This window comes from Sminthopsis crassicaudata, chromosome 3 (assembly GCF_048593235.1).
Source record: "Sminthopsis crassicaudata isolate SCR6 chromosome 3, ASM4859323v1, whole genome shotgun sequence".
Taxonomy (NCBI): Eukaryota; Metazoa; Chordata; class Mammalia; order Dasyuromorphia; family Dasyuridae; genus Sminthopsis; species Sminthopsis crassicaudata.
Window position 1 is genome coordinate 586,939,682 of NC_133619.1, and position 22,764 is coordinate 586,962,445.

Below are 22,764 nucleotides of genomic sequence, written 5' to 3' on the forward strand. Positions count from 1 at the left end.
TTCATATATTATTTTTCTCAGATTTTCTTTTCCCTAACAAGTAAAGTAGTGAGTGATATGAGTAAAGTTTTGGTTGCTTAGTAGCAGGTGTTATATCAACTCTGGGGGTGACATGGAGCTGGAAACATCATGTGTCCTCAATGATGTGGGTTTGGAAGACCAGGAGCTCATTTATGCAGGAAGAACTTTTCCTTTAAGTAATCAATCAATAAGCATTTATAAACATCTACCAAGCACTCAGCCCTGGGACCCTCTCTTTTCCAGTGTTTATCTCTAAAGTTCTTTCCTGCTAGCATCCCATGATTCTAATAGTCTAAGACTTGATCTTTGCCTAAAAGGAACAAGAGTCTGGTTTGTGGGTACAAGACTTAGACATGCATGAAGAAGCAGGCAAATGGTTATATAATAAACAAATTCTGATGTCCAAGAAGGGATCAGATGTGAGCCAGACAGTCAGAGAAGGCCATCTTGTATTAGGAACCCACATAGGCAGTCCCTAATACTTTATTTTTTTAATTTTTATTTTATGTTCTTCTGGAAGCTCCCCATCCAATGATCTGTTCAAGAAGTTATGCACAGTCTTCCACTATACAAATGGTCGATTGGAACTGGATTGTGGTGGGCCTTGAAGGAAGTTTAAATTATATTGTATGGTCACTAGGGAGCCACCATGGGTCTTAATTAAGAGAGTGGTATGATGATGGCCATAGAGTCAGATCTCAAAAAATAAGTAGGATTTGGAGAAGCAAGTAGAGAAGGAAATGTCAGGGAAATGGCCAAAACAAACAGAGGTAAGAAGAGGTCTAATTTGTTTGCAAAATAATGTTTTGTACCCAGGAAATGAGTAAAATATATTTGTAGCACTGAGCTGCAATGGATCTGATCAGAGTGTAGTAGAAGTGGGAGAGTCATTCATTCATATTTATATCTGTTGTCATGACTTACAGATTTACTGAATTCCCATATTGATGATTCCATCTTATATTTTTGTCCAAATTGAGATTGGAGTCAGGAAACTTGGGTCAGGAAACCTAGATACTCACTTAAAATCTGTAAGTGTATTGGCAAATCACTTAACCTCTGAATAACTTCATTTGCAAAATGAAAATAATAATATGACCTGCCTCACAAGGTTTTTGTGAAGATCAAATAAGATAATAAATGTGAAGTGCTTTGCACACCTAAAAGCACTATATAAATATGAATGAATATTATTTCATTTGTTTTTCTTTCCCATCTGGCATTGGAGACTTGGTGGCATTCAGTACACTTAGAGGTGATCCATCAATTCTTTTACTTCTTTGATTTCCCACTAGCCCACATAGGCAGCCCTTAATACAGGTGACAATATTTTTATGTCCTTCTGGAAGCTCTCCATCCAGTGGTTTATTCAAGCGGTTTTGCACAGTCTTCCTTCCACTGCACAAATGGTTGATTGGAGCTGGATTGTGGTCAGCCTTGAGGGAAATTTAAATTATATTGTATGGTCATTAGGGAGCCACCATCGGTTCTTGAGGAAGAGAGTAGTATGATGAAATGGAATATTTTAGGAAAATCAGTTTGTCAGTGGTGTGTAAGATGTATGAGATAATGGTAAGGGAGAAAGAGAAGGATAATAACTGACAATAACATAACACTTTACAAAGAATCATTCTTCTTTTTCCTCCCCACAACAACCTGGTAAGGTAGTTAATATACATCTCATTATAGAGAAATTGTCATTCACAGAAGTCAGTTGAGGTCCTTGTGGTCATACAGCTCAAGAGTGTTGGATCTGGAGCTTGAATCTAGCTGGTCTTCTCCTGGAGCTCTTTGACTAGTTATCCTGTAATTGAGAGGTGATTGTGATCATTTAGATGTGAAATCAGAAGAGTCCAAGATCAGTTAAATGGGGCTAAAATCCTATATGATACTTCAAAGAAAAAGGTGACAGAGCTCGGTGAAAAATCAAGTGTATAGGGATAGAGGAGAAGGGAGTATTAAGGAAGACCCTTCCTTGTCTTAGCTTTAGAGATACCAGGTATAACTGCTCTTGAGTGTTTGCTGTTTGAGTCTCCCTTGGAGAAGGTGAAGCCAGCCCCAGCATGAATCCTAGCCACCCTCTCGCAAACTTGTTCCCCACCGCAGTCCAAGAAGCACCCCTTGGAGGATCAGCTGTTGAGGCTATGTGAACATGTACCTTGTTTGAAAGATGCTGATCTCAATAACACACACCCAATACTCTTTTGTGATGATGATGTGCAGTGTTTCCAGTGCTTCAAGAAGGGAGCTCAACCAGGATTTATGGCCCATTTTTGGCAGCTCTTTTTTCATGAACATTATGGGGTTTAAGTGTCTCCATCTTAGGTTCTGGAACTCACAGAGTGGTGCACTAGTGGTTTGATTTAATCCTCTTTTTAATATCTTTGTTACAATGTTCTTTCCAATTCAACTCCCCAGTCACATTAAAAAAATACTTCTTCCTCTGGGTAAGCCTTTTCTTATTAAACAGATTCAAATGAAAAGTTTTAAAGATAATTTGAACAAAAAGAATCACTTTGACTCCCAGCTGAAGCTCCATTTATTGCTGTACTTATTTCATACCATTTTTTTTCATCTCTTTCCTTAATTCAGAGCATTCCTGACTGGTTGCCTCTTCCAGCCTCTGGGCCATATTTGGGCCCCTGGGCCCTTCTTGCTCCTACTATGCATATCCCTTGCCCAGTATTTCCTCTCTGTGGACCATGGCATAAAGCCACAGAGGGGAATAGAGCTGAGAAACTCTGACGGCTAGAGATCAAATTATGTCTTATTCTCTGTGACAATTTGGGAAAGTCATTTAACAAATTTCTCTGATCCTCAATTCTTTCATATGGAAAATGAGGGGTTGGACTAAATTACTTCTCAGGTCCCTAGAGTCTTTTGTCTTAGTGGGTTCATCTATTTTAAAGAGACATTTTCCAACTGTGACATGCTATGAAAGGTCTGCCCCCTCCCTTCTAGAAGGAAGATTTGGGGAGAAGTTATGCTCCTTCTCTTATCACAGTGATATCACTTCCTTACTTTAAAAGACGATTTATCTTCATGAAGTGAATCATTAGAAACTGAGCAAAAGGTTAACAAAAAGACCAGTTCCAGATGGGATTTTCTCTCTGCTGCCATGAGAAATAACCATCTTGGAGCCCTCTCCTGAGCTAAGAGTGCCAAATGGCCTGTTTAGAACTCTGCCTGAAAAGATTTTCCTGAACATCACCCATACTAACAGGAGAGCAGCAAGACTAGTCACTCCTCTCCCTATAATCATGTCCATCCTTTGAATTATGACCACACCAAGAGTACTTGCTTAAAGCTCCCTTACCAAAAACAAAGATCAAAAGTACATAGAATTTCCCTTAGACAGGGATTATTGATATCATCTGTTGTACTCTTTCTTTCTTCCATTTTACAGTTTAAAATAACTGAGGCCTAGAATGCAAAATATGTTCAATACTGAACTGATCATAATTTTCTTGCACATGAACCAGTTTTTTTCAAGGGTCCCATTTCCTTCAAAAAAACTCAGATTCACAGAGCTACAAACTCAAACATATGGAAAAGCAACTGTGAAATCCTTCTAATTGGTCAATGACATCTTTGCTTTATACCCAGGTCTAAATGTGTTTAGATTTTAGAAAAATATCTAATGGAATCTTTCCTGCCATTATTTTAGAAAATAGAGATACAAGTTACATCATAGTACAACTAGATAGATTTGGAAATGGACAAAAGGCTATTTCCAAAGACTAGCCATTGATAGTTTAGTATTAATCTGAGAGGAAGTTTGTATTCGAGAATCCAGGCAATTTCTGCTTGGCCCTGTATGGTTTTATGTTTATCCTTGACTTGAATAAAGGTATGGGATTGCTTATTTATCAAAATGGCAGATGACACAAAACTGGGACCAACAGCTAATTCACTGGATGGTAGAACCAGGAATCTAAATAATCTCAACAGACTGGAACATTAGGCTCAATACAATAGGATAAAATTGAATAGGAATAAATGTACATTCTTGTACAGGATTTAAAAATCAACTTCATCAATATAACATGGTAGATGTGTAGTTAGACTAAAATCCATGATCTAAAAAGAATCCTGTGGGTTAACTTAGTAGAATACAAGTGCCACGTGATAAATAATGTAATTTGACTGGCAAGAAAGCTAACTCAAACTAAAGTTTTTATTGAGAAGTATAATGACCATGGTTAGGGATGTGGTACTACTGTGCTCACCATGTTCAGACTATATCTAGAATCTAGAATATTGAGTTTAATTCTGGGTGCCGCATGTTAACAAGGAAGAACATTGCTAAAATGAACTATCTAGAAGAAGGTAACATTTTGGAGAAGGACCTGGAGATGGATCATGATGTAACAGACTGAAGGAGCTGAATGTTCAGCATGGAGAAGAAAAGACTTGGGAGGAGATAATAGTCTTTGACTATTTGAGGAACTATCATGTTGAAGAATACTAGAACTTTATTTTTTTGACTAAAGAGATTGAGACTAGAAGCAATAAGTAAAAGTTGCAAAGAATAAAATCTCAATATGAGGAAAATATTCCTTATATAATTAGAAGCTCCTCTAAGTGGAATGCACTTGCTTTTAAAGGTCCCCCTCATTGGAAGTCTTAATGTAGGGGCTGAGTGATGTCTTGTTGGGTGTGATATAGAGGTCATTCTTGTTCAGTTAAGGGTTGGAAGCTTCTTCCATTTGTAAGATTCTGTCACATAGAAAAATATATATACAAGGATTGTGTGAAATTTCTGTGAAATGTAGACAGTTTCTGTGAAATCAAAATATCGCTCACAGTCCAATGAAAAGGACTCTAGCCCAAGGGTCCATCATTTACCTTTTTTTGATTTTTGTCAAGTGATTTCTTTTTTCAGGGTCTCAGTTTCCTCTTCTGTAAAAGAAGGAAGATAACCTAGAAGGTTTTTCCAAACCTAAACATTTTGTGCCCATTTCTAGCTCATAAGATCCTTGTTTGTGTTCATGCTTCTCCCCTTTCTCCTCCTCCATTTTCATCGCCATATTCATCACCACTACCACTATAATTATCACCATCATCATTACTATCCCTTCTATTACTACCACTACCATGATCATCATCATTTCTACCACCTCATATTCAAACAGAAAAATGAAAACCCCTTTGACCTCACAGTACAACTGCAGTCTCACTGTGACTGTGAGACTTAGCCATAGAAATAAGAGAATATTAACAATATATTTGCAGCAGACTTGAAATGCCTCCACTGGATAGAAATATTTATTTTGATGTCCTCTTCTAACACTAACTATTTTCTGTCTGCTTTTTTTTTTCGCTTTGGCTTCAGATGGATAGCAGTTTTCATCTTTCTTCTATGTTATACAGTACACTGAACTGCTGTTTGGGAAATGAACAGCATACTATCTTAGTCATTATTCTGGAGGGGGATGCCAACTAGTCAATATCTTTTATTTTTACATTGTCCTTTATGTCATGGATCCAGGAATAATGCACAATGTCTGAGCAAATAGCTGACACTGGACAGCTATCCTTTCTGGAAATGGGTGAAGCTACTGAGGAGACAAAAAGGAGACTCAAAGAAGCCACTTCACTAATTCTGATTCACTCTTGTTCTCAGGAGACAGGGAGTTTGGTTTAGCTTCTTTGAATGATTCATTATTTCTCTCTTTGACAGCCTTTGAATTTTTGCTAACTCAAAAAAAAATCATGGATAATGGAAAAGGTTCCAGAAGACTTGGAACAGGCAAGGTTGTTATGATTTAGAATAAGCAGAGGAAGGGTGGATTCTGAAAAGAGTGGACAAATAATCTTGATACTCAACTCCAAAAAAAATCTAGAATGGATTCCTAAATAGGAGGATTATGAAAACTTAGAAAAGAATTAACTTTTAGTGGGATGTAGCAAAATAACTTCATTCTTTTTATTTGGGGGGGGGAAGTACTAGTAAAACAGGGAAATAACATAGAATTCAGTTTTAGCCAGGCATTGCTTATGTACTTGTAAACAACATAGAGATGCAAAATGAGTTTATTGATAATATTATTACATGGATTATTGAATGATTATCCTTGGAAATAGTGGATAAATATATCCTTTTCAACCATGAGAGAAGTCTCTATCAATGAGATTTGTGGAGCTGGCATAAGGATCATAGAAGTATAGAATCAGAGTTAGAAAATAGATATCATTTGATTCAATTATTTCATTTTAAAGGTGAAGCAACCAAAGCCTAGAAAGGTCATTCAACTTTTAAAAGGTCACAGAGTCAGGGCTTGAACCTAAAGCTCCTTCCAAGACTTCCTTCAATATTTTCCTGTTTAGTATTACTGTTCATGTTCAATATGTGTATTGTGTGTGCGCGCACACACACACATACACACACAAATATATATATATATATATATATATATATATATATATATATATATATATATACACACACACACATATATATATATATATATATATATATATATATATTTATGAATCTTAAACATAGAAGTTAAAAAAATCAACATCAACAAAACCCAACCATACAAACTCAGAAGATATGGCTTGAAATGGATAGTTCATATTTTTGAAGGCTGAATAAAGCTCCTAAATGATTTGGATTGGCTGAAAAATAGGTAGAAACTTACAGGATGCATTTGAATAGAAGTAAATTTAAATCTCTGAATTTAGGTGGAAAACTATCAGTTGTGCAAATAAAAGCTAGAGGAAACATGGCTTTATAGATAATCATGTGAAAAACTACCTGGAGCAGAGGAAGGGAATAGTGATTATAAGCCCAACATAAACCAAAGAGATGGTGTAGCTGCTAAAACAAAAACAAAAGTAAGAACCTAATGCGATCTTAGGCTATGTTAATAAAAGATTTGAGTTTGGATCAAGCTGTTTGGGAGAGGTGGAGAGGGAGCACTCCTACTGCTCAAATCATATCCAAAGTATCCAAAATATTCTCTGGACACTATCCCTGGTAAATGTGGAAGATTGTACAGGTGTCAGCTGGTGAAGGTGACACAGACAGCAGTTTAGTAAGGATGGACTGTAAACCATGAAATTCTGGATGTGAAAATCAGGCTACTTTCTATGTCCTGAATCCCCCTGAAAGAATACACCTTTGCTTTGCATTTTTGTCTCTGGCTTCTGATTAGTTACACTGACCCAGTGTCCACCTCACCCTCATGCTCGGTATTCCACTGTGATAACTTCTTACCTAGATTCCTGGCTCCAGGTATTGCTCTTCCATTTAAAATTTCTCAAACCAGATCTGTGGCTTTATTCTTCTCAGGCCCCTTCCAGTTCTGGACATACATCCTGACATGATATGGTCCTAAATAAAGATCACCTGTCTACCTGATTGGCCAGTGTCCTGCAAACCCTCTCATGATCGCATGCTCACATCTCTTATTCTACTGGTCTGCTACATAGTGTATTCATTTGTATATCACATATTGCAAAGGACAATGATAAGCTATAATTCCTCCTAATGAGAACAGTCAGGATAGTGAGGGTACTCAAAACCATGTTATATGAGTAAAGAACTGGGAATATTTGCCCCGAAAGGAAAAAAAAAAGATGGGGGTAGGGGAGACAATAGCTGTCTCCAAGCATTTGAAGGCTGTCATGTGGAAGAAAGACCAGCCTTTTTCAGTGTTGATTCAGAAGGGCAGAACTAGGACAAATTGGTGGTAGTTATGGGAAGGCAGATTCCAAATCTATAGGAGGATGAATTACCTTGAAATTAATTAGAGATGTCCCAAAATAGGATGGCTTGCCTCAGGAGGTAGTAAGCTCCTTACGAGGTCTAAAAATGGAGCCTCTTAAGAGTGTTGCTTTAGCGAGTATAGCTATCCCTTCCACATCAGGACTTTCCCCACCACTGTTTGAAATATTGGAGGTTGGCATAAAAAATTAAATGGGAATTTTTGGAGAGTTTTGCAAAAGCCACAGATGATGAGAAAAGGCCAGCAGATGACACAGGAAAAGTTTACAACTCACAAATGCATAAATTTTGTGTATAGTATTGTATAATATCAACAAATGTTTTCTTTATATATTATAATAATTTAGAACTCCTCTGGGATGAAGGGGGGCAAAAAATTTCCAGATTGTGGGGACACTGTACCTTTAACCCCTATAATATGGAAGAGATAACTATATATCCTTTCAAGAAATGTGCAAAACTACTTTTGAGCCTATAAGATTCTGTGGGCTTCTCTTTAACAGCCCAAACAGTCCTAGTTCTCAAAAAGATTTAGCTGCATGGTGATAGAAACTTGGGCTTTGAGGAACCCAGAACAAGGTTCCCTCCCCTTGAAAAAAGCACTTAATAAATATTTCTTTTATGGAATTGAAATGAGTGAGCTGATTCAGGTTCAATTCCAACTCCATACAGATTTCATGGAGTGCTTGGCAGGCTCTTTCCTAGGACAGTCCCTGAGATCCTCCTGGTAATGAAGAGAAAATAGAAGGCAGATGGAAATATTTGAATTTTCAATGTCCATCAGCCTACATGATCATGATTTCAAGCCCTAAATTATCGTGTTGAAAAATATCTTTCCACAGCCTCCTTCTCAGGGACATCAGATCTTTGATTTAAAGTTGGAACAGATCTCAAAAAGCATCTAGTCTTCAAAATTTCATATATAAGTAAGCTAATACGCAGGGAGGTTACCCAAGGTTACTTCAATATATATCAGAGGTAGGATTTTAACTCAGTCCTTTGCTTCCAGCCAATGCTCTTTCTACATTTTGCAAACCTTATAATTGCTCGATAACCTTTGAACAGTTGTGATATTTACTGTTAATAACAAAGCATATTGAAGGTTATGGTTTGCAAAGTTTAGAGGAGGGGAAGTGGAGATCCTTGTACTTCATAAAGGTGTATTGTTTAAGCTTGCATCCAGGACTGAGTCTTCCAACTACCTCTTATGTCTATCTGCATTATCCTTTTGTTTGTTTTAGGCAGCAATTGGGATTAAGTGACTTGCCTTGTCCATAGCTAGTAAGTGTCTAAGGTCAAATTTGTATTCAGGTGTTCCCCATTCCAGGGTCAGTGCTCTACCCACTGAACTATCTCATTTGCCCTTCATTAGTTGCCTTTTTTAAAATTATCCCTAAGAACCTACTTCATAGTAGGATTCTGCTTTAAAATTACAGACTGGACTGTGAGATCCCCCAAAGAGATGAAATAATGAATTCATTGCTACCAATGACAGGGATGATGTACAGGACTTAAGTTCAGAACCTGCCTCTCACTGTCTCTGTTGAGAAGGAAGAGAAACTTGACCAATAGCAAAAGGTAGAATCTGCTTACTCCCAGAATTCCTATGAAAACAGCTACTGAGAGACCTTCTTTGTACCTATTCAAACTCAACCCCAAAACATTGGGAATTGGCAACCTTAAGCGAAGCACCATCATTTCTGATGGAAGAATGACTTGTTGATGTTACTGGAACAGTGAGCCCCTGGTAGCCAGCTCCTCCTACAAAGCAGAGAACAATCTCTTGGCATCCTAGTTTATGCCAGTAGCGTGAGAGGTAAAGTGAGTTGCCCAGTCTCAATGTGTCAGCATAGGAGGTGAATCCAGATTTTTTTTGACATACTCTTCCTTTCTTTAAATCCTTTTCCAATGTAAATAATCTATTATAAAGCAAATAGTTGACCAGCAATGTACCTTGTGGGTTAAACACCCATCAAATAACTGGATGAATGTCTATGTTGTGTACATGCATGCTTGGTGGAGCACTTTGGGGGTTGCACCCTCATGTCCATCTTGGCTAAGCTGAATGAGTTATAGATTTGGAATGTCAGAGTCAGGTAGTTCAATTCTCATTCTATATATGAAGAAATCCTAGGAAGTCAAATGACCTACCCATTGTGACACAGTAGTAAGTGATAGAATTGTCTGACCTCAGTAAGTGTTTTATCTTCTTAGACCCTCAGTTTCCTCCTCAAAATTCATTTAGCAAAACCCACCACCCATTTCACAGAATTCTTATTACCAGGAAATCACTTTTTATGTCTGAAAAACATATGCTATTATTATTATTCTCTTATGTGATTCTCACAGGGAAGTGGGTGTGATATAATAGCTCCATTTAAAGTGGGAAACAGAAGCCTAGAGGAAGGGAAGTGACTGCTCTAAGGTGATATAGTAAGTTAGGGGCAGAGGCAGGGCTGGGGTCCCGGCTTCCTGGATCCCCATCCAGCTCAGGCTCAGGTGTACTCAGAGCCTCACAGGTAAGCTTATGCGGGCTGGGAATTCGCTCTCCTCTCAAGGACAAAATGGATTTTGGATGGTTTGTTTGGTTATTTGTATTTGCTTCCAAATCGCTCATTTCCCAGCCAGCATTGGAATCTCTCCACAGCTGTCTCTGGACGAATGGCCCATAAACTCATCTTTCTCTATCCCCACACAGAGCTTTGGAGCAGAGTTGCAGCAAGGATGAGATCTCCCTCCTGGTGGAGCAGGAGTACTTGAACCTCACGAAAGAAAACTTGAGCCTGGCCAGAGACAGCCCTGGGGAGCTGGACACAGCAGGTGACACCCCTGAGCTGAGCAGGCCGGCCACTCCGCCTTTCCCTCCACATGCCCTGGCCCAGGCTGGCGGCCTCCCCTCAGCCCTCGCCTTTGGTGGGGACCAATTGCTGGGCCAGAAAAAGGCTGTGGGGCAGGCCATCCAGCCCATGCTCAGTGGGCCGGGGGACAAGGAGCTGCCTGGCCGCTCTGACTGTGACTCAGTCAAGTCCACAGTCACAGGGATCCTGCGCTCCGCCAAGGGCAAGGGCACCAAGGGTGGGGAGGAGGGCATTGCCAGTCTTGCGGCCTCCAATTCAGAAATCAGCAAGCTCCTGGCCCAGTTCCCCCTGAAGCACATTGAGTCATCCAAGGCCCCCGACAACAAAATGGTGCTGGAGGAGACTAGGGTGATCAAGGACTTCCTTCAGAATAGCATGTTCAGTGGCCCAGGCCCCAAAGAGCCATCAGGGCCTGCACCCCTGCTTCCTCTGCCACCGCCACCACTGCCAGCACTGCCAGAGAAGGCCTCCGAGCTCCCTGGGCAGAAGAGACAGCTCCCAGTGTTTGCCAAGATCTGCTCCAAACCGGAGGCCGACCCCTCAGTGGAGGGGCTCCTTGCAATGGGTGAGAGATGATAGATGAGTAGAAAGATGCTTGAGTGGGGAAGGGTGGGGAAGGGTTTGGAAGGGGAGGATGGTGGACTGAGGCGGTGAGTGACTAACTTTTTGGTTCTAGTGGATCCACAGGTATCTCAGAAAATTGGCCAATCAGTCAACAAGTAATTTTTTTTTCATTTAATAACATTCTATTTTTTCAAATTACATGTAAAGATAACTTTCAACATTCGTTTTTGTAAGATTTTGAGTTCCAAATTTTTCTTCTTTCATCTTTTTCCTCCCCCTCTCTAAGACAGCAAGCAATCTGATAGAGGTTATACATGTGCAATCATTTTATTCTTTTTAAATATCTTTTCATTTACAAGATATATGCATGGGTAATTTTTCAGCATTGACAGTTGCAAAACCTTGTGTTCCAACTTTTCCCCTCCTTCCCCCATCCCTTCCACCAGATGGCAGGTAGACCAATACATGTTAAATGTTAAAGTATAAGTTAAATACCATATATGTATATATGTCCAAACACTTATTTTGCTATGTACAATCATTTTAAACACATTTCCACATTAATCAGCAACAAGCATTTATTAAATACTTATTTATGAGTTGGGTACTATGCTAAACATTGAAAATACAGAAGCAAAATATAGCACAGAACAAGAGAGTACTGGATTTGAAGTCAGGGCTCTGAGAGTTCAAATCCAACTCTGACATTTACCTATGTAATCTTGCACAATACTAATAATTATTATGTAGGTAATAATTTATAGGTCAATTTAAGATCCACAAAGTACTTTTTTGGGTTATCTCATTTTATTCCCACACCAACTTTTTTTATTTTAGAGATGAAGAAACTGAGAGTGAGAGGCAATGGGAGACTTTGTCAGTGTCACGCAATTAAGTGATCATCCTGAGGCAGGATTAGAATTCAGATGTTCCTTAATCCCAGTCCAATTCACATGCACATTGTCACCTGAATAGCTCTTGATCTCAGATTCTTTATTTATAAAATGAGAGAGTTGGATTAGATGGACTCTGAGTCCTATGCAACTTTAAATCTGTGATCCTATGAATCTGCCATGGGAGGATTTGGGAAAAGTGCCAGTGTCAACCAAGAGCTGATGGAAGGGAAAAATTTGAATTGTGCCTTTGGAGTCTGCAGATCTTCTCCATTAGGATTGGATGGACATGACTTGGTCTCAAGACAGGCAATGGATGAGATGATTTCTTTGGATCCTATCCAGTCTATTGAGGTACAGGGGTGTTCTCAGTATTGCTGCCAGGGACCTGTGACAATAGAAATATTCATGTAAAATTCAGGTCCATCCATATCATTCTCCTGCTCAAGAAGCTCTTGAGCTCCCTATTTCCTCCAGTTTAAATGACACTCCTCTTTGTCATTTAAATTTCTTCATAGCCTGGCTCCAACATTTCCTTCCAGGTAGTAGTATATACAGTTGGTTGGTTGGTTGTTATCCTTTGTGCTCAGAGAGGAACAAAATGATATCATTATATTGGGGTCAAGGTACACTGTGTCTAACTGTGGCCAATAAAGCTAGTATGAGCTCAGAAGACTCTCCTAAGGGTAGAGCACCCTCTGCTTCCATGAAACAAGCATACCTGGGAGGCAAACATGTCCTGTACCTGGCATTCCACCTCCTTCCCCCATGTGTTTTCACATTTTGTCCTCCATGCCTGTACTTCTCCCTCACTTTGATTCTTGGGGGCCTAGATCATTTGAAGGTTCATTTCAAGTTCTCCTTTACTGTAAGTAACCTTCATGGCTCCCCAAATTGTTAGTGCCCCCTCCAAAAAATGGCTTTTAATTTATTTTTAATGTGTTATTATTGAATTACTTGTGTGTACATATCACTTTCCCAAATAGAATGTAAACCCTTTGAGGGTAGAAACTGTATTCCCTATATTCTTTGTATTCTCAGGGCCTAGCAGAATACCTGAAACATGGAAAAAAATTTAGTGAATGTTTGTTAAATATTTACACAAATCCAGTCCAATATAGCACTTGGTTGTAACAGCCTTTTGTAAGCTTCATATTTCTGGGTAGTTTTCCCTTTATTTTTTTGCCATCCCTAGGAATCAGAGAAAATAAGGATAGTAGAAGCAAATTATCTAGCCCATTCAATAGAAAGGCCTAAAATCTTTAAATGTCCTATTTTGAGGGAACATTTTGAAGGAGAATTGTCTGCTTTGTGAGAAAGAAGCAAAAAAAGAAAAAAAAAAAGAAGCAAATCCTGGTCTTCCAAAGTTTGGTTCAAATCAGAAGGGCTTACTGACATTTGAGCTGAAGGGCTCTTTGCTAGGATTAGGAAACCCTGGAAGTTGGGGGAAACCAACACCAGAAGATGGTACTTCTGAGATCAAAGTGGGGAGGAAGACATGTTGCTCATTTCTAGGGAGAAGACTCACCATCATATTTTCCACTGACCAGCATCCTGATAGCTTTCTTTTAAAGCAAATAGCTCTCCTAAAATCTCCTCATTATTGTGACATTAGGACAGGCTTAGACAACTACCTTTACATTAAATGTCCCAGGGAAATCCCCTGTCTCTTACCCTATTTTTTCTCCTTTCTCTGGCATCTAAAGATTCATCTGCTCTATGCCTGACCCTGGGTTGGGAGGAGAGAGGGAGAAGAGAGGAAGAGAGAGAGAAGGAGAGGAAGAGGGAAAGAGAAAATGAGGGAGGGAAAGAAGAAAGGAGGGAGGGAGGGAGGAAGAGAGAAAAAGGGGGGAAAAGGAAGAGAAAAAAGGGAGGGGGAGAGAAAGAGAGACAGAGACACAGACATAAAGTGTGTGTGTGTATGCTGCAGCCTCAAGGCAGATTTCATCTTCATATTGGCCAATATCAGCTATTATTAGAAAAAGTTTTTTGCCTAGGATTTAGAAATGGAACAAATTTTAGAGACCAATTATTCCAGTATCTTTTTTTTTTTTTTTTTGGCAAGGTAATGAGTTAAGTGACTTGCCAGGGTCACACAGCTGGGAAGTCTAAAGTGTTTGAGGCAGTATTTGAATTAAGATCCTTCTGACTCCAGAGCCAGTACTCTATCCACTGCCCATCTAGTTCCCCTTCCAATGTCTTTTTGATGGAAAACTGAGATTCAGAATAGGGAAAAACACTTGAGTAAGCTCAAGCATCAAGGCTCCTGCCTCCTTGCATATTGCACCATGCTTTCTCTTGAAAATATATTTTAAAAGATTAAAATAGATTACTAGACACAGAAATATAAGTTACTTAAACTGGAAGGGACATGAGAGATCGCCTAGTTTAACTCTTTCATTTTGCAGATGAAGAATTCAGGCTCAGAAAGAAAGCACTTGACTGAGGTTTCAAGCAAATCAGTGGAAGACTTAAGTCCAAGTCCCCTGGTCCCTAGCCGCTCCACAAGGCAATGTCTCATATGTGGCATTTCAAATTTTTTTTAAAAATTCCTTTTGCTTGACTTAAGATTATGGAATAATATAGAAAAGGGGAAGAGGTACTGGATTTGGAGTTAGGACAAATTTGGGATCAAATCATAGCTATGTGATTGTGTCACAATTGTGTGACTAGAGGTCACAATTGTGTGACTAGAGGTAAGTAACTTTTTAGAAGTGGGCAAAATAGGCCTAGTAATAATATCTGCAATATCTAACTCAGAAGAATGTTGTATCAGATAAAGAAGTGTGGGTGAAGTGCTTTGAAAAACATAAAAAGCTTTAAATATCAATTAGTATTATTCTTCAATTTTCTTTGTCATCTCTGAAGATAATGAATGTCTCTGTACTATACCTCTGTGGGTTCAGATCCATTTTTTCCTGACATCAAAAGGAGAAATTTTCTAAAGGTAGTCTGTATTTCAAGTTCACAGGATTAATTAAAGTTTAGTGACTAGGGTGGGGACATGGCAGAAATCTGGGTCCTATTTATCCTAATTCCCAGCAAAGGGTTTGGTGCATAATGGGATCATCATTCATTCATTCATTCATTCATTATGGATCTACTACATGTAAGGCACTACGGGAGGGACCAGGGAAATAAAAAGATTGAATAAGACCCAATTTCTGCCTTCAAGAAGCTTAACATATCAATAAAGGAAGAAAAGACATCTACAGAGATGCTAAAATGGAAATTTTTAAATGATGATATTCTAAAACTTGAATTATCCAGTGGATTCCTAATTCCAGTGATGTGGGATTTTCTCCAAAGACAGATTCATGCCTGTTCATCCTATGTTTCTCTCAGCCATGTCCATTCATAAATTCTCCATAAGAGGGATAGAATGTACTTTTGCTTAATTAAGGTTAGCTGGATGATGGAATGACTCCATTCTAGTCAGGAAGGTTCTTCTGGGATTGACCTGTTCTGTCTGAGAATGGATTACCAAGAGGGGACTTTGGGATCCTGGCTGGGGATGAGATGGGCAAGGCACTTTCTTTTCTTTTTTCTTTTTGTTTTTTTTTTTTTTTTTTTTTGACAAGCAATTGGGGTTAAGTGTCTTGCCCAGGGTCACACAGCTAAGAAGTATTAAGTGTCTGAGACCAGATTTGAACTCAGGTCCGCCTGACTTCAGAGTGGGTGCTCTATCTACAACAAGGCATTTTTTACAGTAGCCTCAGCCCAAGTCAGGCTGCCCTTCTCATCCTCCCTCTGTCTGTCAGCCTCTGCCACCTCCCTCAATGTGTGGGAAAAGAGATGCTGCTATTATTAGTGGGCATTGTTACTGCAGCTCATTGGCTCCAGGCAAAACTCAGCAAATACAGAATCATTTGGAAGAGACTCTAGGGACATGTTTAGCTAAAAATGTCTTTCCCCCCTCAAAACTAGTTCTGATCGGAACAGTTTTGTCCTGAGTTGGGGCAGAGCTGAGACTTCTCATCCTTTGCATTTCTTCCTGTCCCTCTTCACTGTCCAGTGTGCTTCATTGGAGCCAAGGGATACCATCAGTCCCAACAACTGTGTGACCATGAGCAAGTCAGTTAACTACTCTGAGAGAAGAGGATGGGGGAGGACTATTAAGGGGCAATTTACTCTCCAGGAATATAACCTACCAATCAATCCAACAATCAGTCACTGGTGCAGTCAATTAGTGGTATTAGGGGATGGACAGATCAATATGAGCTGAGTTAGGGAAGGCTATAGAGAAAAGTTGAGTATCAAGCTGAGTCAGAAGAAATCAGGAGCTCAAAGAAGTCAAAGAAGGTCTTGTAGAATCCCTAGGATAGATGAGGTAAGAAAAGATAGTTGAGTAGAATTAATAACTAGGTCATGACAAATAGGTACTTGTCCCCGGGCCCAAACACATAACACTGGTAGCATTTGTGAAAAAGTGGATTCTTTGAAGGCCTTTTATGCTTCCCTTAGTCACTAGGGTGGCCTGTCCACTAGTAGCCTCAGTTTCCAGAGATCTTTTGTCTCCTACTGGTTCTCTTCAACCAAAAAATGACTGAATGAAAAAGCATTTATTAAGTGCTTACTATATATACAAAGCATGGAGCTAAGTCCCTAGGATACAAATAGAAAAGTAAAACATTCCCAGCTTTGAATGAGCTGATATTCTAGTGGAGAAAGCAATATATATGTGAGCAGAAGATAAGGCTGTAGAATCAAAGGTCAGTATGTATGTGTGTGGGGGGGGTGTTGTGGACCCTTTGGAGGAGCCATCCTCCCATGGAGTAGAGAAGAAACTCTCCCAGTTCCAGCTGGTCCTGACTCAACTTCCCTCTCCCCACAGAGAGGACTCCAAGCTCCAAGGAACTGGTCAAGGCCCCCCGAGACGCCCTGGTTCCCAGCCAGTGGCCCCAGAGCCGGAAGGACATGTGTAGTGAAGAGGGCCCTGGCAGCGGCAAGGCCAGCAGCATGTTTGTGTCCCTGCCCTCCAAAAAGCCTTCGTGGCCCACGGAAAAGAACCTGCTTTATGAGTTCCTCGGGGCAGCAAAGAATCCCGATGGACAGCTGAGATTACGGAGCAAAACAGAAGTGGATGGGCTAGAGCTGAAGTGTAAGCTGTGAGGAAGGGGAGGGTCAAGAGCATACTAGAGGGAAGGGATTCATTGAGCATCCTTGTGGGAAAGAATTCGAGCAACTGCTCCTAGGCAGGTAATCCCAAGAGACATTCCTAGAGGTATGAGTCTTGGGACAGAAATACCATTGCAATCTAGGCTTCTTAAGTAGAATAATTATGTGATTCTGGGCAAGTCACTTTACCTCTGTAAGACCCACTTTTTGCCTCTGTAAATCATAGGCAGCCTGATGTAGTGAAGAGACACTTAGAAATCACAAAAATCTATGCAATGATTTTATATAATTTTTATGTAATTTCAATTTTCAGGATGTAGATATTTTATTTCAGTGTGTAGATTTTTTTTCTCTCCAAAGAAATTTCATTTTCAAGTTCTATAAACTAAGATCATACCAGTATGGTGCTGTGATTCTGATATTTAACATAGTAACAGAAGGTTTCCCTTTACTTTAAAGTAATGGATGCTGGTATTCAAGGCCCTTCCAAACCTCTCTGCAACCATCTTTTCCATCTTTATCTCCTCCTCCTACTGACTCCAGGCTCACACCAAACAGAATAATTTTCTAGTCTTTATTCTCATTTTATTCTTTCCTATTTCTGTGCCATTGTTTGTATTGTCTCACCATGTCTGGAATTCACAAGCTCTCCTTAAATGCACTGGCAATTGAAATTGTTGTCTACCTTTAGGGCCAAGTCACATCATCTTTTTGGAAGACATCCTTGATTTTTTCACTTGTAAAATAAAACAGAATAAAGCCAGTCTCCTCCCTCTTCTCAATTATTTCCCATAACATATTGCCAGGACCTCTCTTCTACACCTTATAAAAAGAATTATCTTTTTATAGCTTTCTTCTATCTGCAAATATCTTCTCCCATTAGATTGTAAACTATTTGAGGTCAGGCTCTTTTTCTTTACATCTCTACTGCCAAGCTCATAGCCTTGAATACAATACTCTTGCTAAATTTAATTTATTGAACTGTTGGATCTGTGGTTTGGAATTTCCTGCTCTTAGCACAGTTAGTCAGGATCTGGCTCCAGTATTACTAATATTTTAAATCTCTCTGACAATTGGCTACTCCTTCCAACAAACCAGTTATTATTCCCAACAAAGAAGCTAGTCGACCCTCCAATTAGTCCAATTAATTTTGAGGTTCAGATAAATAATACTGTAAAAATCTCACTGAATCAGGCTAATTTGGGGCAAGTCTAGGCTACATTCTAGAATATTTTAGGAAAAAATGCTTTGATACTTCTCAGCACAAACAACACAGTTCTCTGAACCCTTCCAGCTCTAATATTCTATGAAGAGAGGAATTGCCAAAAGAACAAATCTCCTACCTTCCTATAGAACTTAAAACCATTCATAGGATCACAGTACAAACATTTAGAGAAGAACTTTAGGGATCAACTAGTCCAACCTCTTTTTTACAAATGAGAAAACTGAGACCCAGAAAGGCTAAGCAACTTCATGGAATCAAAGAATCTCAGTATACAAAGGGACCTTCCTTCTACAACATACCCAGAAAATGGCTAACCAGCCTTTGTTTGAAAGCCTCTACTAAGGCACACTCTACCAAGGCAACCATTTATTTTGTGGCCAGTGCCCATTGGTGGGAAATTTTGATTTACAGTAAAACCTTTACTATCTCTCTTCACCTTCAAAAATGCTGCTCCTCTTGTCTTCTGGGTCCAGGTAGATTTAGTCTAATTTCTCAACCTCAAAACAACCCTTCAGACACTTGCAGACCATGGCCACTTGAAGTCTTTTCTTTTCCAGGTCGAGCATCCCCAGTTCCTTTGTTTTATCTCCTTAAAACATGCTTTTGAGGGAAGAAAGAAAATATTATATATTTAATGTCTAGTATGTGAAGGGCCATTGTGTTAATCTCTATTTAGTAAATATTATCTTATCAATAATTGTAGGAGATAATAGGTATCATTATCCTCCTCATTTTATAGTTCAGGAAACTGATGCTAGGTTAATGGACTTGTGCAGTTCATTCAATATCTGTAGCTGGACTTGAACTAAGGCCTTTCTGATTCTAGACTTGGTGCTTAACATAGTGCCTGACACATAGCAAACTTTTAACCAAATGTTTATTGATTGATGTCTACTGCATCACCTAGCTGCCTAGGTCTTTCATAATCTTTTTCTCCTTCCTTTGGATACCCTATAGCTTATCAATTCTATCCTCAAATGTGGCAAGCAGAACTGAATACCACACTACAGATGTTATTTTATAAAAGCAAAGTACAGTAAAGCAAATACCCATCGTTGTCCTGAACATGAGTCTCTCTAAAGGTAGTTTGAGAAGATACAATTTTTCAGTTGCCATTTTCCTTGTACTGAGTTTGTAGTTTACTTTCCCATGGACATACAGAAATAAAGTAGCAGAACAGGGTTTAATTCAAATCTTGAAGTTAACTCTAATGCATTCATCTTTATTCTCAGGAACAAATAGAAGTCCTTAGAGGTCTGTTTTAATGGATAGATGAAAATAGCAACCATATTCAATAAAAATATTAAAACAAGTGTTTCTTGATTATTTAAAGCAGTTTGAACATTTCTCTTTTATTAATGTTATGAACTTGCTTAGCCATTGTTATTGCTGCTACTGCTGTTTGTTTTTGAGGAAAGGAGGAGATGGCTCATTTCTTGCTTGGTTTTGTCAGCCGGAGGCAAACTCTTGTCTGAGCCAGGTCAGAATTCTCACACGCTGATGCTGTTGGTATATTCACCTGGATTGCAGAGGAGTGCTCCTTTGAGAGCCATAACTTCTGGGCTGTGCTGAGCTGGAGGGTGGTGGGATTCCTAGCCCCCTTTCTGAGCGAAGCCCTTGCCCTCTGTCCTACAGTCAATGCACCAATGACTATTGCGGACAAGAACAACCTCAAGTACACCGGAAATGTGTTCACTCCACGCTTCGCCACAGCCTTGACCTCGACGGCACTGAACCAGCCTCTCTGGCTCAACCTGAATTATCCTCCACCTCCTGTGTTCACAAACCACTCCACCTTCCCACAATACCAGGTAACTGTGACTTGCCCCCTGGGCCCTGAGCCACCGAGTCACCCATAGACTGGGCTCTAGATGGGTAAGGTGGACTTAGATGGCCACACCTCTCCAAAGTCCTGTGGGAAAAGGGTATAGATCTCCTGGGTCTCTAACTTGATATTCCTGCACCTAGGCTATTGCCTGCATGGCACACGGAGCCAAGGAGGCAAGAGCTCCACCAATCAGGCCCCTAAGTAGGTTGTTGTGCTCCGATGGATGCTCTGGTTGGCCCTTCTACCTAGACATAATAAAAGTGTTTCGCTGTCTGGTTTCCAGTTCACACTGTGATGTCTAGACACGGCAGGGCTCCCTTGAGTAGGTCTGGTGCCTCCAAACAGGCTCTTTTCTAGTTTCAGGGCAGAGTACCAGGAGGCCTGGCTGAAACATCCATTGAAAGCTCATTCCAACATCCTCCTGGTTTTCCAGGTCATGCCAACTACTTGAGGAAAGACACCCATACTTGGTTGGTAACAAGGTTGTTATTGATTGGGAGTATCAGAGAAGGGTCCCTGCAAGGGCTGACCTTAAACTTGATTTTTAACCTCTGGTAGGAATTTTACAGGAAGTTTAAGCGGTACATAAGGAATAGCTATCAACCAAAGGTGTAAAAGGGTATGGATGACAGAGTCCTTGCAAGGGGAAAGCAAAATTCTTCAGATAAATGGGCTTCTTGGGAACCGAAACAAATCAGATAGAGCATATTTAACAAAGCCCCTTGTATTGCCACTGTAGCTCAGTTTGTGGAAGGATGGGACTCAGTTTGTGCAAATTGCAACATGATTTAAAATTCATTCAAGGAATCTACTTTTAAAAGGAATTCTACAGTGAATTTTTCTGTAAAAAATTGAATAGTTTTTTTGGTTGTTGTTTGTTTGTTTATTTGGGTTGTTTTGCTGAGGCACACTGCTAGGAAGTGTTAAGTGTCTGGGGTCAAATTTGAACTCAGATCCACCTGACTTCAGGGCTGATGCTCTATTCACTACGCCACCTAGATGCCCCTGAATAGTGCTTTTGTGATGTAAATGCATATTTAACAAAGCCTCTTATATTGCCACTGTACCTCAGTCTGTGGAAATATAGAACCGAGTCTGTGCAAATTGCAACATGACTCAAAATTCACTCAAGGAATCTACTTTTTAAAAGGAATTCTATAGTGAATTTTTCTGTAAAAACTAAATAGTGCTTTTGTAATATGAATGCATGCCTCTACTTTGTCTAGTTTATCATTTCTGAATTGGGAAGATCACGGTTTCTGAACACAAGGTTCACTCATTTTTAGAAATATCTGTTCTCTCTCCTGAGTTTTTCTCAATTTTTCCTAGTGCAACTAATGAAACTCCTCTTGGTCAGTTGGGCTCACTCATTTTCTATATAGTCATTCAATTCATACTGGAAAAGCCACCCACTAACTGCATTGGCTGTAAGGAGCTAGAAGTGACAGGGATTGCTTCCTTTGCTTTTTCCATGTTTGATGTGGATATCGTCATTTTGATTCAATTCAGTTCAACAAGCATTTGTTCAACATATGTTGTCCAATGAGCATAGTAGTAGGAGGTGAGGAAAATAGAAACTTTAGATCAGGCCCTACCTTCTTGGATCTTACAGTTTGGGAAGGGGTAAGGCACATACACAAAAAAGCAAAATACACAATACCATAGGCTTCACAATACTATAGCTAAGTGCATAAAATAATTAAAAAATAAAGTGCTTCTTGAGTTTAAAGGGGAGAGGTAGTTATTGACTGAGAGGATAAAGGAAGGGCACATGAAAGACATGAATTTTAAATTTGATTTTAAATGATTGGTAGGAATTTAACAGGCAATTCAAGGGGAGGAAAGTTATTCTACCTATAAGGCATGATATGAGCAAAAGCACAAAAAAGAAAAACTGTAGGACTTCTGTGGAATTTGGGAAGCCAAAGTGGGGCAGAAGGGGTGGAGAATGTAAGATGAAATAAGGTTGAAAAGGTAGTGTCTTGAGAAGAGCCTTGAAATTCAGCCAGAGGATTTAGATATTTTTACTTGGGAAGCTGTAGAGAGTCACCAAAGACTTTTAAGAGGAAGCTTGAAATAATCAAATCTATTCAATTCAGTTTGAAAGATATTTATTATGCAGTTACTGTGTACAAGGCACTGTGCCAAGTACAGGAAATGGAGAGATAAAATACTAAAATTGTCCCTGCCCTCATTGACCTTTAAAAATAATTGGAGGTGGGTGCAGGAAGGAGTTTATTAAATATATGCAAACAAGTAAGATAAGTTTGATAAGAGTAAAGAAGGGAGCATGAGTGAAGACCAAGAGAGGTTTTGAATTATATAGGTAGAAAGATGGCAGTATGGATAACAGATGATCCCAGTCTTCCCAGTCACCTGCTAGGGGAATAAAGGAGATATGGTGGGATGGGTGGGATGGAGTTTTAGATTGGTCCCTTTGGGGAGTGTGAAAGAGAATCTATTAGAGAGGGAAAGCAATTTTCATTTGATAGGAGGGAAATCTTGCTAAAAATTAGAATTAT

At 39.5% G+C, this 22,764-nt stretch overlaps 1 protein-coding gene across 4 annotated transcripts in view; it reads left to right on the forward strand.

Moving 5' to 3' along the window:
* C3H1orf94 (chromosome 3 C1orf94 homolog) overlaps positions 1–22,764 on the forward strand; it is a 66,159-nt gene that overhangs the window by 15,999 nt on the left and 27,396 nt on the right. For 3 of the 4 annotated variants that reach the window (XM_074305064.1, XM_074305063.1, XM_074305062.1), the window contains 3 exons: positions 10,455–11,179; positions 16,906–17,172; positions 20,050–20,225. In XM_074305064.1, the coding sequence (XP_074161165.1) occupies positions 10,723–11,179; positions 16,906–17,172; positions 20,050–20,225 (900 nt within the window). In that variant the 5' untranslated portion in view covers positions 10,455–10,722. Of the gene's footprint in view, positions 1–10,454; positions 11,180–16,905; positions 17,173–20,049; positions 20,226–20,599; positions 20,713–22,764 lie in introns of all 4 variants that reach the window. The other variant, XR_012488480.1, reaches the window with a different exon arrangement.